Source organism: Pieris brassicae, chromosome 12 (genome assembly GCF_905147105.1).
Source record: "Pieris brassicae chromosome 12, ilPieBrab1.1, whole genome shotgun sequence".
In the NCBI taxonomy this organism is placed as follows: Eukaryota; Metazoa; Arthropoda; class Insecta; order Lepidoptera; family Pieridae; genus Pieris; species Pieris brassicae.
The window spans coordinates 5,427,576-5,445,449 of record NC_059676.1 but is presented as its reverse complement, the minus strand read 5'-3'; the positions used below and the strand labels follow the sequence as shown (position 1 = coordinate 5,445,449).

The window sequence follows — 17,874 nt, the reverse complement described above, 5'->3', positions numbered from 1 at the left end:
TGTTTTTATTTTTTATTCTTAGTATGTTTGTATATTTATTATTGTCATGCAGATGTTTATTTATGTATTTTTTTTAATTATATCTTCTTATGAGAGGGTAAACCGCTTCGTATCGTAACGCGTTATGGTGCCAGTCTGTCTAGCTTCCCTTTCCCTCCTCACGCATACGGCAGCGGTACCAAGATCCTCCTGTCTCACTCTAAAGTTAAGTTATTCATGTGTACCGCGTTTGAGATAAATACTAAAGTACTTAAAGAAAATAGCATAAATAAAAATATGCACAATTCTGACAATGACAAATATATAAACATGCTAAAGCACACGCCGCGACACAAGCAGGTGCACAAGCACAATTTTAAAATCATGAAGATATCAGATGTGTGAATCGTACGTTAAAGTAAGGTTACTTGCTAAGGCATATCATAATATAAATTAATATTTAAACGATCCTAGTTCTCGGATATCATTTGCTCCACCGATAAAGTAAATTCCGATAAAGTCCTCGAATGTAAGATAAAACCAAGCAGAAAATATATATGTCAGAGATTACGTAATAAACGAACACGATGCCATTCGTTTTATTAGAATGGCAACATCAAGCAATGCCATTCGTTTTATTAGAATGGTAACACCACGCAATATTACAGGTTGTAAGTTGTCAATGCGTTGAAAGTCAATTTGTCAGTAGGGCGTAGAATCGATCGTTGAGTTCAGACGGTAGTAGCTCTCTGATCGGCGCCTGCGCGGTACGTGCGCACTGACTGTGTTTAAATATTAAGTTATAATGTCGGATGACGGTAGTAACACCAATTTTGCAATTATTAATCGCGTTGAAGTGTCCGCCGCCCATGGACACTCACATTGCCAGAAGGCTCGCATGTGCAATATGCATAAATAATCCCATTTCGTTTTAATGTTAAGGTTAATGTGAATTCGCCTTTATTCTGACGATAACATCTAACCCTTACTACCTGACCGCTGCGCAGACGCTATCAGACATTAGCCGAACAGCTTGCGTGCTATTCGGACTAACGAACGAACGAACAATGCTTAACGTCAAATTGTATAATAAATCAAATGGTCTACAGAAGACCAATGCAGTGAAGTATCTAGAAGAATATAAGAATATAATCAATTGGAAAATGGACTCAACGATCCTAGATATTGGTTGTGGCGATGGAGGTTTGACATCAAAAATTTTCAAAGAAATAATTCCAAATTGCAAGACTATGATAGGCTGTGACATAAGCGAAGATATGATACGATTCGCAAATGAACACTATGCTTCGGAACGTATCAATTTCACAACCCTTAACATAGAGGGAGAGCTGCCGGATCAGCTAAGGGAACGTTTCCACCATGTCATTTCCTTTTTTGCTTTAAACTGGTGTCATCGACAAGAGTAAGTTACATCACAAGGTTTTTCTTTTGAATTTTATACCTAAGTAGTTACTTCTGTGCCTGACACGTATTTGATTTTAATCATAATTTGGTTTTCATTAAGTTTATTGAATATATATAATTAATACAAAATGAACATTTTGTATGAACCCCTTTAGACATTACCATCGCACTTTTATCCCTTGGAGAATATTAAAATAAATCTATTGGAATATATATAGATTGGTGATTAATAAAGTAAGTGTTTAGAAATGATAATTTTTTATCTTAGGTGCGGGAAACACACACTACAATCAGTAATTCAATAGTAAATTGTTACGTTCATTTTTATTCATTATAATTATTGTTATCAAGGTAATACCTTTTTTTAGGAAGTAGGTACCTTACTTTAATTTGCAAGTTAAAAGTGAATTTTATGGTGTGTTATTTCAAATATACAAAATATGCGTACGTATGTTTTTTTTTTAAATTAAAGTTGCATAATATTACATATGTGTAAATCCACAACATTTGAATATAATACAAATTATTTATTACGCATCTCGAGTTACTTCGTAAATAATCTAAGTATTTAATTTTATGTACGAACATTAAGCCACCAAGCCAACATAATTACAATAAGATATAAAGACCCTAGATCATTTGGTAAAAGATTAACAATGGTCCTTCAGAAGTACATGCTTCCATATGTATTTTGGAGTTGATAACTGTGTGTCGATGTGACCAGACAATTGGTTCTTTGCTTCATGATACTAATAAAAGTTTATTTCATGAGAAAGCACAAGTTAATCGGCGTTCTGAGTACGTCCAAAAAACACAGTTAAAAAAAAAAGTTCTACATCACAACGTTTTAGATAAAATGGCCAATGATAGTGACTAGCGATAATTACAAGGTGATACACCCAGATCGTGTGTAGTGCCACGTGCCAGTGAACACGAAGACGATTCAATGCCCCAAGCACAAAAAAAAGTAGCTGCCGTAGTAGTTAGTAGTGAACAAACTACCACTACAGTTCTAGTACTAGATACATATATTTTATGATGCTCTCAGGTACCCGATAATTTTTGGAAAGGACAAGGAGTACGGTTTTGATATGCCTAACAATACCCAGTCACTAAACAACCCATAGACACAAAAAAGTATGTGCCACAATGGTAAATTCCACTGTGGCATGACCAAGTAAATTTTGTTCTGATAGTCTTCGTTAGGTAACTCTTTATTTAAGATATATTTCTATACTCTATAGCATTGGCGCCATAAATGAGATTTAATAAAGTCGTATATTTTGTTCCTAATTATGTAATAAAAATCTTATTCAGCAACTGTATTCAGAACATCGTGAAGGTTAAAAATTGTTTTATTTTGTTAAAAATTGATTTAAAGTAAAGTCAAAACCAATCTTGTCATTGTCTATTTTGCATCATTATTTTTTATTCGCGCATTTCCTAAACCAAAATGACACCTCGCCGCCTTCTAAAATTATATTTATTAAAACATTTTCGGCGGATTCATCCAATTTTTTATTATTATTATTTCACAGAACTGCGTTCCAGAACATATACGACATACTTAGGGACCAAGGAAGTTGTTTCGCGATTATCGCGGAAAGAGTATCATTATTCGACGCATACAGAAACCTTGCTAAAGTCGAAAAATGGAAGCCATGGCTTATTGACGTTGAAAGATATATATCTCCATACCATGACAGTCAGGTATATATAAAATAATTGAATTCACACCAAGATAGGGTAATTATTATTTAATAATATAAATTATTAATAAAAAAATGTTTTGTGATCTTTTTGTTCTTTCTAATAGGCAAATAGGTTCTATTCTCTCCTCGACATAGACGGGGGACTATAACCTCAGTGATTAGAATTGCCCGCATATAGTAATGTCATAATAAAATGTACTTCTGTAATCTGTACTTCTGTTTACTTGTAAAGGTAAAATTAAGATTCGGAATATATATTTATACTTACATCCGTATGTCAAAACCGCACCTGGTTACTAAGGAGGTTTTAAAGTAAGATTCTACAGATGAATTGTTATTCAAACACGAACGCAATCTACAAACTTTAAATTACTGTGAGTAATTAAAGCAAAATATTGTTTTCAGGATTCCCGTAAAGAAATGGAACATTTATTAGGCAAAGTTGGATTTACTGTAACAAAATTAGAACACAAGATACTAGTTCACGACTTCGAAAATCAAGAGAATTTAAAAGGTAGGTTTTGTCTTCGAAAAGAGACACGCACGGTAACTAATTCCAGAACATTTTTCTCAACTTTAGACTTTTGCAAGCATTAGCAAAAAAAAAATGTGTACGTGTACTAGTACACACGTAAGAAGTGAAACTTCTTTATGATCTCATTTTTCGACAAATGATCTATATACACAAATAATAGAATTATTAATATCATTGTTATCGTTATTATATATTTTTGCTATTAATGGCTTCATATCTCTTCGAATCAATGTGGTGTCTCTAATAAGAAAAGATGGCGCGTAACCGAAAAATGTGACGGTAAATTTTTTCCAACGCCGATAAAGAAGTTTCACTTCAAAATACAAAAATAAACAACGAATGTACACTGTGTACGTATAATCAAACCTATAATTGAGGATGTTATAAGTCTCATTACACCGTCTCATAACATGAACGTACGTAATGTGTCTGTTACGGAAACGAGCACAACTCTGACAGCCCATTTGGTAATCGTAGTATCTGGGTATACACGATTACTATAAAGTTAACGCTTATCTAGTTGATAAAAAGGCCTGGTACTATATTGCTAGATAGGCTACTTCTAATAAATTTCCGATATTTGCCTTACAATATTAAGTTTTGAACATTTTGTATGATGATTTGCTATTTTAAGACCGAGAATACCGAAAGTTTTTTTACGCCGGCTTTTTCTCTCGGCCTGCACCTTCTGTTTTCTTTGCCAATGAGTAGGCATGTCTGCGATACAAATTCAATGACGTGGATTAAGTGATACTTGTATCTTATATTCCATAATATAAAAAAAAAATTATTAATCTGCGTGTTGTCTCTGTATAAATATATATATATATATTTTAAATTAATTTATAACACTACTCCCCTGCCATATTGTCCAGAGACTTTTCATACCACATTTTTTCCAAAAATAAAAACATTTAATTAATTCTACTAGTTCGCGAATGGCAGGCTACGCGTCGCGAAATACGCCCCCGGCTGCATCGGTTATATTTTTATTTACAATATTCATGGGCGAGCCGGGGCGCAATTCCTCGCGAGACCCGCTCTTTCGGTTTTGTTTGCCTCCTTTAAATATTTTTTCGCAGAACCATTCCAGGCACGGTCTGTTCTTTATTAACATGTCCTGTGGGCCGCCACGGTCTACAGTCATCTGCATTTGTTGCTCCAGGTCGTGCCTGGACGATGCGAATATAGGGCAGTGTAGAAGAACATGTTCCACTGTTTGTTCTTCATTACTGCAGGCACATGTTGCTCTTGTCCTAATTTTAAACCTATGTAATGGTAATGTGCAAAGGCTCCGTGCCCTGTAAGAATTTGCGCCATCTGGGGAGTGAAACGCTTCTCTTTTATTAACCTATACGCTGTTCTTACATTGTCGATAAATACATTTATGCGTGGATAAATAAAAATAAATCCTACGAAATATGATGAAATGGCATAGAGGGTATAATATCGTACTTTTCCACGCAAAGCCATTACGACAAGGTATGGTAGGCAAACACTTTTAGTGCTGATAAACATGAACACTTCTGTGTGCGATTCAGCTTGACAAATGCAGTTTCACAGTGATGTTACACCTAATTATGAAATGGGCCGCTCAAATGATCTATGAGCAGAATTCTCATAACTCACTTTTTAATTTGACTTGTTCCTTGCTATTTGTCTTAAGTTTTCTCTATGTTCAAATAAAAATAGATCAATCCTTAATATTATTTATGATAATTAATTAATCAAAGTTGCTACAACCATTTAAGGTCTGGACCTCAAATTTCTGTATTTGTTACATGATCATTTGTTAATCTAATAGGCAAGTAGGACAACAGCCTTCTGTGCCTGACGCACGCCGTCTTCTTTTTGGGTCTAAGGCAAGCTGGTTTCCTCACGATATTTTCCTTCACCGTTCAAGCGAATGTTAAATGCGCACATAAAAAGAAAGTCCATTGGTGCACAGCTGGGGATCGAAATTACGACCTCAGGGATGAGAGTCGCACGCTGAAGCCAACACTGCTCACATTATTTATGACAAGAACAATTTAATCAATGTTATAAAAAGCGCCTAAAAGATGCATCCGAAAAGGGTGTACGTATACAAGTTACTTACCTCCTTTGGATCTTTGGGAAAATTCAAATGAATAAATGTACAATTATTTTCAGGTGCACTAATGTCTGTGGTGCCTTTCAAGATCCCGGATGAGTTATATGACGACTTTTTTATACACTTAAGTAAAGAAATGCAGATGTTTGACACTAAAAAGTACAATTTCAAAAAATCTACTTACGATTCTATCTTTATCGTGCAAGCGCTCGTTTTATATGTTGAAAAACATTTATAATTTCTGGATTCGTTTTTTTAAGCAATCTTAATTGAAATGTAACTTTTAAATATAATAATAGTTAATTATTGAAATACACGAACATATATTTTATTTATTTTGTAAATTTTTATTTATTGAAAAAGACACAGATGACAAACGACAAAGTAGCAATGGAACCTGTGGGTTTGATTCCCGTATGGTGTCAAAAGAATTTTAGGTTAAGCTTGCAAAAAATAAATAAATTTCTTAAATTCTTAAACACATATATTGAAATTAACAAATGATAATCGTGCGCACAACTTCCGTGTTTGGTAAATAATTTTGCACTGTCCACTGATCTCGTTGTTACTGGCTGCAGGCTCCACCCATCGCGCCTATGTCTTCACACACAGCTGAAAAAGAGAAGTGGCATTATGTTCGGAGACTTTGACCGTCAAAAGTAATCTGAGAACCGAACATGACGGTTCTGGTGATGAAAATTTTAAGGCCGACTTGAGTCTACTGAAACATTTCAAATTTTACCACTAAATTAAATTTTATACATTTTATGTCCCACTATGGCACACAATGCGGTGCATGCAGTACGGCATTTTCCTACGGCATCCTGGCGAAAAGCCGTCTGTCTTCAGCCGGAAGTCTTTAGTGACGAAAAGTGAAGTGGCACCATGGCGAACTACTGTAGGCATTCTTGCATTGTATTCCTCTGCCGTGACCCGAAATAATATTAGAATAGGTAATATTTGCAAACGCAAATTGACCATTGGTTTGTAAGAAACAAGATGCGGCTTCATTAGGGCAAAATGACGGAACTTTTATACCTGTCTGTCCTGTCTTTAGCTGTTCGAAGAATATTTAGCTGAACTTTTTGAAGAATGCATTTGTTCAAGAATCGATTTTGAAGTCTACAAATATTAAAAAATCTACTAGTGAATGGTTTCATAACTTTTACTTGTTTATTCCATATATTAAAAAATTATGTATGTGTATATCATAAAAAATTGATTTATTCTGGCACCTGATCAGGAAATTTATGATCCTAATACCTGACCAGATTGCATTCGTATTCGCCAAGATTGGTTTCATATAAATAACCAAATTGTAAATAATATCTAGGTTGAGGACACATGAGGTTTCGTTACCCGTGGATTCTTTGTGGGTATTTTATCCTAAAATACATACTACTACATTTTTGGAGTGAAAATTACCGTCACATTTTTCCGTCATCTTTTTCTTGTCGTTCGTCGTCGTCGTGGAAGCCGTTAATAACAAAAAAATATAATAATGATAACAATGATAGTAATAATTATATTACAATTAATGAAATTCTGTAATAATCTGAGTAATAATAAAGTAAATTGAAATAATTGTATTATTTGTATTCATGTCTATGCTAATAAAAGCCTTTTGTTATACTTTATCTAATTTAACTTCATTTAACCAATTTCTATAAAGTTGAATATAATCATTTTTCGAAAAATAAACTCGTAAAGAAATTTCACTTCTTACGTGTGTACGCACACATTTTTATTATTTCTATTAATATTCTCGGTACAAGAAAGTACATAAATGTTAAGATAGGTTATATTTCTACAATCTCCAACCAATCATTAAGTGATTTCGTTCTCCGCGATGATTGAATAAGGAATTATCAATTATTTTTAATTATAATTTGAACCCGGATTTTTTAATATTGAATATTCTTGTATAACAATACACATTCCCTCATGGAAATGGAAAAGCATCCTTATGTACTTTTAAGATATTAAAAATAACGTATATGAGATAAGAAGAAAGTTCTAAAAAGAACTAGATCCACTATTTAGAATTTAGTTGGTGTTACGTTAAATTACTACATCTGATTTCTTCATGCTTTTATAATTGCGCTTGTGCTCCTGTTTATGTTTTCATCGTTCCTGCTTATGCTTTGAAAACTGTTTGTGATTTATGCTTAGACCATTACGTTTTTAGGTCGTTACTTTAGTATGTTTGTATATTTACTATTGTATAATTACTTTATTAAATTACTATAATAATTGAGACTTAACTAAATATGACTATTTAATCGGCCCAATATCAGCTGCACGACCAATAATCTATATAGACTTATTAGTCGTTGAGAATTTCACCGGTCCGATGTGAGGTATCCGATCAAAGCTGTTGGTATCTGTTGCCCGCTTCCTTTTACATTGGTGTTGCGTCAGAGGGGTACATATACTTCTTATGCAGGTACCATGCTTGTGCATATGTTTATTTATGTTTTTGTTAAGTAATCACTTCTTAGGGGTTGGTAATCCGCTTCGTTAAATAACGCGTTACGGTAGCAGTCGGTCTAGCTAGACGCTTGCGCCACTCTCAACTCTAAAGTTTAATACGTGCGGCTGCATGCCTATAATCGTTTAAAAATATTAACTATGTGTAATATTAACATAAAGTGTATATTTTGTGGTAAAAATACTTTGCAAAAATCAATAAAATTTACATTAGAAACATTAGAAAAAAATCTAAATATTTTAGAATATCGTCGAGGTTAATGATTTTTTAAAGCTTTTTTTTTTAAATTATTATATCATAAATGAAAGTTCTACTTGAACAACGTACACTTTTTGCCTTTTCCTGAGCTTATCAAACAATTAAGTTCAATGATTAAATAAAAATTGTTTTGATTATGAGATTAGGAGAATCCCTCCAGATAATCGACAGATTATGAGACATCACGTCTAGGACCAAAAGATGAACCATATGTTAGGTCCTTACATATGAAATTGGAGTTTTGTCGTACTGGCCACTTTGACCTTCAAATATCTCCTCTTTGGTTAGGAATTTCAAATTCAAATTTGTACAGCTATTTACTCATGTATCTGTGCTTCGATGACCGTCATTCATTTGTATTTTTCTGTTTGCGTCACTCATTTTACAAAATGGAAAACTTAAAGTATCGCATTATTTATGAGGACGAGTTCCGCCGTGGCACTAGTGCTGCGGAAACGACTCGAAAGGTGAATGATGTGTATGGCGGTCATGTTGCAAAAGAAAAGACAGTTCGTTTTTGGTTCCAACGTTTTCGTTCTAGAAATTTCGACCTGCAGAACAAGCCCCGTGGACGGCCTGAGACTCAAGTTGATAATGAAGTATTGAAGGCTATTGTGGAAGCAGATCCATCGCAAACCACGTCCGAGTTAGTCGCAGGCTGCGGTGTTAGTGATAAAACTGTTTTAATTCACTTGAAGCAAATCGGGAAGATTAAAAAGCTTAAAAGGTTGGTACCTCACGAATTGACGGATCAAACCGGTAAACGCGCGTCGACTGCTGCGTTACATTACTGAACCAGCACAATAATTAAGGTATTTTAAACCGAATCATTACCTGTGATGAAAAATGGATTCTTTACGATAACCGGAAGCGCTCTGCGCAATGGTTGGATTCTGGCCAGTCAGCCAAATCCTGCCCCAAGCGAAAATTAACCTTACTAGTGGACTAGTGCCGGTATTGTTCATTGCAGTTTTCTCAAATCTGGCCAGACTATTACGGCTGATGTCTATTGTCAACAATTGCAAATGATGATGGAAAAGCTAGCGGCTAAACAACCTAGGCTGGTCAATCGCTCCACGCCACTGCTACTTCACGACATCGCTAGACATTGCACAACAGACGGCTACCAAATAAGAAGAGCTTCAATTGGAATGTCTAAGACATCCTCCGTACTCCCCGGACCTTGCTCCAACAGATTACCATTTTTTTTTAAATTTGGACAACTTCTTGCAAGGGAAAAAATTTAACTCTGATGGGGCAGTCCAAATCGCCTTCACAGATTTTATTGATTTCCGTCCGACTTTTTTTTTAGTAAAGGTATCAATGAACTACCTATGAGATGGCAAAAGTGCCTAGAAAACAATGGTTCATACTTTGATTAATTAAATATATTATATTTGAAAATATTCGACTTTTTGTTCCTCCCATACAAAACGCCAATTTCATATGTACGGACCTAATATATCTTCTTTATACGGGATTGAGTATTTCAAAATGGCGATTTATTTTTTACATATTCTAATAACCGCCGTGAAATTGTCAGATTTTTAGATGAGACTGTTTTTTTAGGTTCAATTAACATCCCCTTAGAAAATCTGACGCCCTCGATAATTTTTTTTTTCTTCATTTTCAACCCTTACGAACGACCACCCCTACCATGCAAACAATCAGATTAACATACGTACATTATTAAAAATACTTAGGACATTGATGCTATCAATATCTGACGCGCTCGAGTATGTCCATGGCACAGTTTTTTTTTACATTTTTGAAAATCTATTATCGGGGGAGGCCCCCCACCGATGAAAAGGTATACATTATGATAATTATTAACATTTTTTTCTTATTATTATCAAAGCTTCGCAACCCAATAGGTCTCTTTGACGCTGGAGTAAATCCCGATTTAGTTAGCATCGTGGGCTCCGCTACAACCAGATGAGAATACGAAATACAAACATTCGTCATTCCACAACTAAGAATTTTATTAAGGCAGTTTTGTCCGCGCACCACTACTATGTGGAACCAGCTACCCACTGAAGTATTTCCAAATCGACTTAGGGTCCTTCAAGAAGAAAGCGTAAAAATTCTTAAAAGGCCGGCGACGCACTTCCGAGCGAGCGAGCCTTCTGCCAATGTTAGTGTCCATGTACGGTGATATCACCTAACATCAGATGAGCCTCCTGACCGTTTCTCCGACCGTTAATTTAATAAAATAATTATCTCAATCACAGAGTGTAGGTACATATGAATACGATAATAACGATGCACAAAGACACTTGAAAACAATTAAATCATTTTTATCTTAGTACACAAGTCAAGGTATCCATATGTACCACGATTGATATAAATACCAAACTAAAATACTTAAAATAAAACATAAAGAAACATTGCACAAGCACAACAATAATAAATATACAAACATACTAAGGAAACTAACAAAACGCAAAGTGCAAAAGATAAAGCACAAGCGGGAACAAATACACATAAGCAGAAGCACTAGCACAAAGATCAGATATAGATATCAGATGTAATGACAAGAATGTAGTACTGAATAGTAAATTCATAGTTTACATACCAGACTACATCAAACTTTACTTTCAAATTTACTCCTCTCTACGAAGAAGCTCTCCTTAAAGCCTCACCTTAGCATAGGGATACTGGGCGTTGATATATCGAATGACGTTCAGTTTCGCGTTCATTTGGAACGAAAATTAAGTTAGTCTCTAGGAAGCTTGATGTGCTCAGCACGAGACGGTACGTTACTCCGGGCCAGCGCTTGAAACTGTATAATGCGGAAATTCTGACCCACATGGAATACTGTTCTCACCGCTAGGCGTGAGCTCCCCAGTACTAGCTCCTTTCACTTGGCCGCATTCAAGGAAGAGCAATTCGAATCGTCGGGGTCCAGTCATTTTCCGAGCGGCTTGATACCTTGGCGTTGTGTAGAGATAAGGGATCTCTCAGCATTTTCTGAAGTTGCTCTACTATGTAGAACTGGTTGCCCACTGAAGCATTTCCTACTAGTTTGATTAAGGGTTAAGAAAAGAGCGTACCATCTCTTCAAAGGCCGGCAACGTACTTGCAAGCCTCCTGGCAATGTCAGTGAATTTTGTTACAAACAAACATTTTTTTTATATACAGGTGGCAAATGGGCAAGAAGCTCACCTATTGTTCGGTTATAGTGTCCACCGCCAATGGATACTCGCACTGTCGGAAGGCTCGCAAGTGCAATGCCAGTCTATATTCGTCATTTATTAACACCTTGAGTTACCTGATCATTGATATCATTGTGAATTTCTATTTCTTTTTTCCTATCGGCTGAACAAGACAACACATTCAAGTATAAATTAAATTTATAATTTTCGTATTTTGCACAAATCTCCCCGTTTTAATGTTGAGGTTAATGTGAATTCTCCTTTATTCTGACGATAACATATTACCCTTACTACCTGACCACTGCGCAGACGCTATCAGACATAAGCCGAAAAGCACGCACGAATAATGTTTAACGTCAAACTGTATAATAAATCAAATGCACTACAGCAGACTCATGCAATGAAGTATCTAGAAGAATATAAGAGTATAATCAATTGGAAAATGGACTCAACGATCCTAGACATTGGTTGTGGCGATGGAAGTTTGACATCAAAAATATTCAAAGAAATAATTCCGAATTGCAAGACTATGATAGGCTGTGACATAAGCGAAGATATGATACGATTCGCAAATGAACACTATGCTTCGGAACGTGGCAATTTCACAACCCTTAACATAGAGGGAGAGCTGCCGGATCAGCTAAGGGAACGTTTCCACCATGTCATTTCCTTTTTTGCTTTAAACTGGTGTCTTCGTCAAGAGTAAGTTACATCGTAATTATATTTTTGAATACATATACGGTACGTCCCACTCAGCCCACGGCATTCAAATGTCTATTTTATTTTGTGATTAAGTAGTTGTTAGCCTTCTCTACCTGACACGAATTTGATTTTGGGCGTGTAGGAAACATCACGGTCCTCCCAAAGCACCTGGTTTGAGAACCTAACCTCCTACCCTCATCGGTTTTTTGAAGCTCATAAGTTGGTTTTCATTAAATTTATTTAATGTATATCATTAATATAAAATTAACATTATAATGACAACCGAAAGAGTCGATTTTAGGTTGTCATATGTAGTGGGATGTAAATCTGTCATGTCTTGACAGATTTACATCCCACTCAAACTTTTATCGCTTTGAGAATATTAAAATAAAGTTATTTACATAAGTTCATTTTTAATCAATAAAAGTCAAGGTAATACTTTATTTTAACTCAATGGGAAGTACCGTAATTTGCAAGATAAAAGTGTATTTTATGGTATGTTATTTTAATTATACATAATAAGCATGGGTATGTTTTTTAATTAAAGTCGCATGGTCCAAACCATCGATCGGTGACCAATTAACTAGACCTCTGCTAATTATTGTTACTGTTATTGTTTCTCTTGAGCTCCTGGTACTTGCAATCATTTCTTCTTAAACTTGGGTGGCGCTTGAGTTGACGAAACGAAGGATTTAGTGATCTCAGAGCAGACAGTACTGAAAATATGATTCGTTCTCCTAACAAATGCAATTCTGACCCTTATCTAATCCAATACGTATTGAGTGATAATTGTTCGCCACCTCCGCCTAATTTTGTTAATTCCCGAATAAAGCGGAAGCGGTGTGTCAAGCAACTATCAGATTTTGAGGACTTTAAGCAGGAAATGAGGGATTTGTTTGCTACATTAATGACTCAGCAAAAAGATATTCTGGCTACGAACCAAGACATTGAAAAATCTATTTCTTTTCTGTCTTCACAATACGATGACTTGTCCAGAAAAGTCTGCGACATTGAGGAGGTACGGAGAAAGGATCTTGAATACATCATGGTTTTAGAAGACAAAATTGGAGTTCTGCATCTTCTTCCCGTAAAGCGTGTCAGGAGCTCAGGAACGTCCCTAAAAAAACCGGGGAATCCGTGGATGACCAGAAGAACGCTGTTCCGCTGAAAAAGAACGCTGTGAGAAAATCCCAAGGTGGATGTTTGTGACATTGAAATCGGGGATATGTAACGGGTAAATAAGAAGAATGATTCTAATAGACCTATAATTGTGGACTTTTCCTCAAGACAGAAAAATCTAACTTACACATATATACATACAATATTTCCATGAAACGACATTGCATCGCGCCCTAAAAACTTTAATTAAAAATCGATAGTTAGATTACAAACCAGTATTGACTCTTTTTCTAATTCTGACTGTGCCGAATGTAATACTGAGGTCGTTCATAGTTTAATTCATAACCCAAATCATTTTACTAAAGTCTTAAATCAGAATATTCGTGGTATATTAGCAAACTTTGCAGGTTTGCAAACTTTGATTGTTAGGTCACGTTATGTTATACTTACTGATTGTCGGATAAGGGACAACAATAACTTACCGACACTGTACGGCTACAACAGTTTCCATACTGCATCAAACTTACTACGGCGTGGTAATGTACATTAAGGACTATATCCCTACCCGGAACCGGTGTTCAAGGATGCTAATTGCTTGGTAGTTAAAATTGACTCAAATATAATTATCATTGGCATATACCGTTCTCCATCTAGCAATAAATCGAATTTTATATAATCACTAAATATCTTACTGATAAGATACACGAGCTATAAAACAATTATATTGACAGGTGATATGAATGTTACAATTAATAGATAAATAGTAAAAGATGTTGTCAGGGAGGTTTAAACCTAGCACCCTATCACGGTTTGCTCCCTACCCACACATTTGAAACGCGAGTAGATAACTGCTTCGATCATGTCCTTTTGAAAACTGAGGTTTGTTGCCCAAACATCACTGACTGATCATAAAACCGTTTTACTATTTCTTAAGTCTAAATTAAGCCATGGTCGTATCGTGAATAGGCCGTTAACTAAAATAGACCACGGGAGCCTCGCATTTAGCCTTTATAATATGGATCTAAGTCCTCTATTCAATTCGTGTGATGTAAATTTAGCTGCGAGCTTTTTGACAGCATCTATTACTGAAGCCAAGTCGAACTCGAGGCAGATTAGTCCCTCGAAAAGAAAAATGATTATTAAGCCCTGGATTACCCCCGGTCTTTTGAAGTGCATGCGCTTCAGGGATAACTTGCACAAAAAGGAAAAAAATATCCCGATAATGAGATAATAATTACCACGTATAAACGTTACCGTAATTTCTGCAACAATTTGTTAAAAAAAACTAAAAAGGAACTATGAAAGTAATTAACTTAATACAGCCAAACACAATCCAAAATTACTTTGGAAAACACCGGCTGTTCATACTATTAAGGCCAGAATTTGTCGAATCTGCATTCCCGCTAGGACCCTGTCGTGTATAATAAAAAAGGACCTGAAGCTCGGTGTTTTTCGTCGTAAGCAAAATTATAAAGAGTACGCTCACAGTTCTAAAGAAGCTTTCCTCACGTTGTGTACTTTAATAAGAAGCAAGTGCTAATTGCACATAGAAAGAAAATCCATTACTGTACAACCTAGGTTGAGAGTCGCACGATTAAGCCACTAGGACATCACTGCTGTTATATATGTTTTCTCAAGCATAATATTTTTTCCCACTTCGAATTTACCCAAAAGTATATTACACCTTTACATAAATGAACTAATTCACGCTTTATTTATTTTTAGTGCATTTTAAGGTTTAATTTTTATAAAGCAATTTACATGTCATCATCCCTCTACAACCGCCATTGCACTTTACTGGCGCGGTCAACAGGATGCTTCATATAAAATTATCAAAGACTTTAGTTGATTTATAACGAAGGTTTTCACGGTAACCTACCCATTTATACAACAAGTATAACACACTATTGTCAAGTAAGTAGCAATGGAATTTTTTAGTCATAAAATAATATTGATTAATCACTAAATATTACAAATATGCAATATATATGCAACGTGTTTAGATTTAGTTAACCGTGCCATAAAAACGTGAAAACCTTCCCGGAAACCGCAGTAAAGTTTTATTAACGTCATAAAATAATAATCTCCATACACAAAATAGTCGTCATACATGCAACATGTAAAGAAGATCGACTCATTTGTTATTATAGGTTTATTATTATAAAACATTTTGAACAATGCACTAAATTGATGTCGCTGACAGCTTTAGTTCCTTTGAACTTTGTCGCTCGCCCCATGCCGCTTCGTGCTATGCACTGCATACCTAAGAATGTAAGATCCCATTATTAAATTAAATATACGTCCCGATCAAAGGTATTCTTTTAATCGTTCCGAACTAATTTAACTTAACTAACTTTTTCGGCGGATGCATCAATTTAACTATATTTATTTTTTATGTTGATTTTACAGAACTGCGTTCCAAAACATATCCGATATCCTTAATAACCAAGGAAGTTGTTTCGCGATTGTCGGAGGAAAAGAATCATTATTCGATGCATACAGGACCCTTGCTAAAGCCGAAAAATGGAAGCCATGGCTTATTGACGTTGAAAGATACATATCTCCATACCATGATAGCCAGGTATGTATAAAATAATTTAATTTAGGCTTATTATTATTTCTTAAAAAATGCTTGTAGTCGTGTTCATTTCAATTTTTAATATTTGCTAGGAGGCCCGCTATGATGGAGCGATTATGGTTGATTGGATTAATTTATTCCCAATTCATTACATTAGACAAAGAAGCGCATTGTTCAACTTTATGTACTACTGTGCCACTCTTCCATTTAAAAAAAATATTAGCACACCAAATTTGTTTAAATCTGGGCCTAGATTTATTATATATCTTTCATGATAATTTGATTTTTCTAAAAGCCAAGTACTATAATCTCAGGGCTGAGAGTTGCACGTATACATAATAAAACCGTTATGTCTTTTTAACTATAAAGATAAGATTAAGATTCTGAGTAAAGAGAAAGCATGAAATATGTCAAACTCCAAAATATCAAAAGCCTGGAATTCTACCTGCAATTACTAACACAAATTACTGCCTTTAATTGACATATACTCTTTTCAGGATTCCCTTAAAGAAATGCAACAACTATTAGGCAAAATTGGATTCACTGTGAAAAAATTAGAAGACAAAATAATAGTTCACAACTACGAAAATCAAGAGGATTTAAAAAGTAGGTTTTGTCGTCGAATAGGTAAAGAGACATGGTAACAAATTCGAAAACATTTTTATCAACTTTAGACTTAGCAAGTATTAGCAAATTAAAAAATCAACATAAGCTACGAACATTCTATATGTACAATTAAACCTATAAAATTAAAAAAAAAACAAAATTCATCATTCATTTATTCATATAGGTAACAGAATGTACACTTATGAACGTCAAAAACAGAAATGCACATGAAATGCTTCTAATTTTACATTTACTGTCAGTTCTCAAATCAAGGGCGTAGAATGGAAGAGAAAAACTGGCAGTAAACTCTCCGCCACTCTTTTTAATCGCCAAGTTTTGTTTTACATAAGGTTTGTAAGGAGCTGCAACTATCACACCATGTTCCACATGACATCTTAAGTAATAAATAATAATAAAATAATGTAAAAACAAACGTGGTCCTCGCTATTTGTCCTAAGTTTTCCCTAGGTTCAAATAACAATAGATCAATCCTTAATATTATTATGATAAGAACAATTTATTCAATGTTATAAAATGCGCCTAAAACATGCATCCGAAAAGGGTGTACGTATACAAGTTACTTACCTCCTTTGAGTCTTTGGGAAAATTCAAATTAATAAATGTACCTACCATTATTTTCAGGTGCAATAATGTCTGTGTTGCCTTTCAAGATCCCGGATGAGTTATATGACGACTTTTTTATAGACTTAAGCCAGGAAATGCAGATGTTTGACACTGAAAAGTACAATTACAAAAATTCTACAAACGACTTTGTCCTTAACGTGCAAATACTCGTTTTATATGTTGAAAAAAAGTGTTAGTGTTAGTTAATAATACGTGGATGTCCTTTTTTATAGCAATTTTGTAGCTTTTCAATATAAAATTTAATTAGTGAAATATACAAACATATATTCTATGTACCTATTTTGTTATTTTATTTTAGAAAATTTTATTTATGTTCTCTTCTCTTATAAAGTTTTATTTATATTACAATAACTTCTAAAAAGACACATTTGACAAATGTGTCTAGCATAACCAATTGGTGGAGTAGAACCTGTGTGTTCGATTCCCGTAGGGAATATGGAATACAAGCAAAAATATATTATATGTACATCAGCTTAATTAGGAAACCAATATTTAAAAAAAACTTTATTGAAAATAAATAGAATAAATTCTAAATAAAATAAAAGTCCCTTTAAGACTAATCATACAACTCCTGCAC

General features: G+C 34.6%; 1 protein-coding gene across 3 annotated transcripts; it reads left to right on the top strand.

Annotated features, from left to right (window-relative positions):
- Positions 1 to 744: 744 nt before the first annotated feature.
- Positions 745 to 16,638, top strand: LOC123717107 (juvenile hormone acid O-methyltransferase-like). 3 transcript variants are annotated; one of them, XM_045672928.1, is made up of 6 exons: positions 745 to 797; positions 922 to 1,402; positions 2,943 to 3,114; positions 3,522 to 3,630; positions 15,878 to 16,049; positions 16,544 to 16,638. In XM_045672928.1, the coding sequence occupies exons 2-6, from the start codon at positions 1,047 to 1,049 to the stop codon at positions 16,572 to 16,574; spliced, it is 840 nt and encodes a 279-aa protein (XP_045528884.1). In that variant the 5' UTR covers positions 745 to 797; positions 922 to 1,046; the 3' UTR covers positions 16,575 to 16,638. The 3 variants fall into 3 exon arrangements, with proteins under 3 accessions (XP_045528884.1, XP_045528882.1, XP_045528883.1); XM_045672926.1 differs by having other exon boundaries at positions 782 to 797; positions 987 to 1,402; XM_045672927.1 differs by lacking the exons at positions 745 to 797; positions 15,878 to 16,049; positions 16,544 to 16,638 and adding an exon at positions 5,803 to 6,074 and having other exon boundaries at positions 987 to 1,402.
- The last annotated feature ends 1,236 nt before the right edge of the window (positions 16,639 to 17,874 follow it).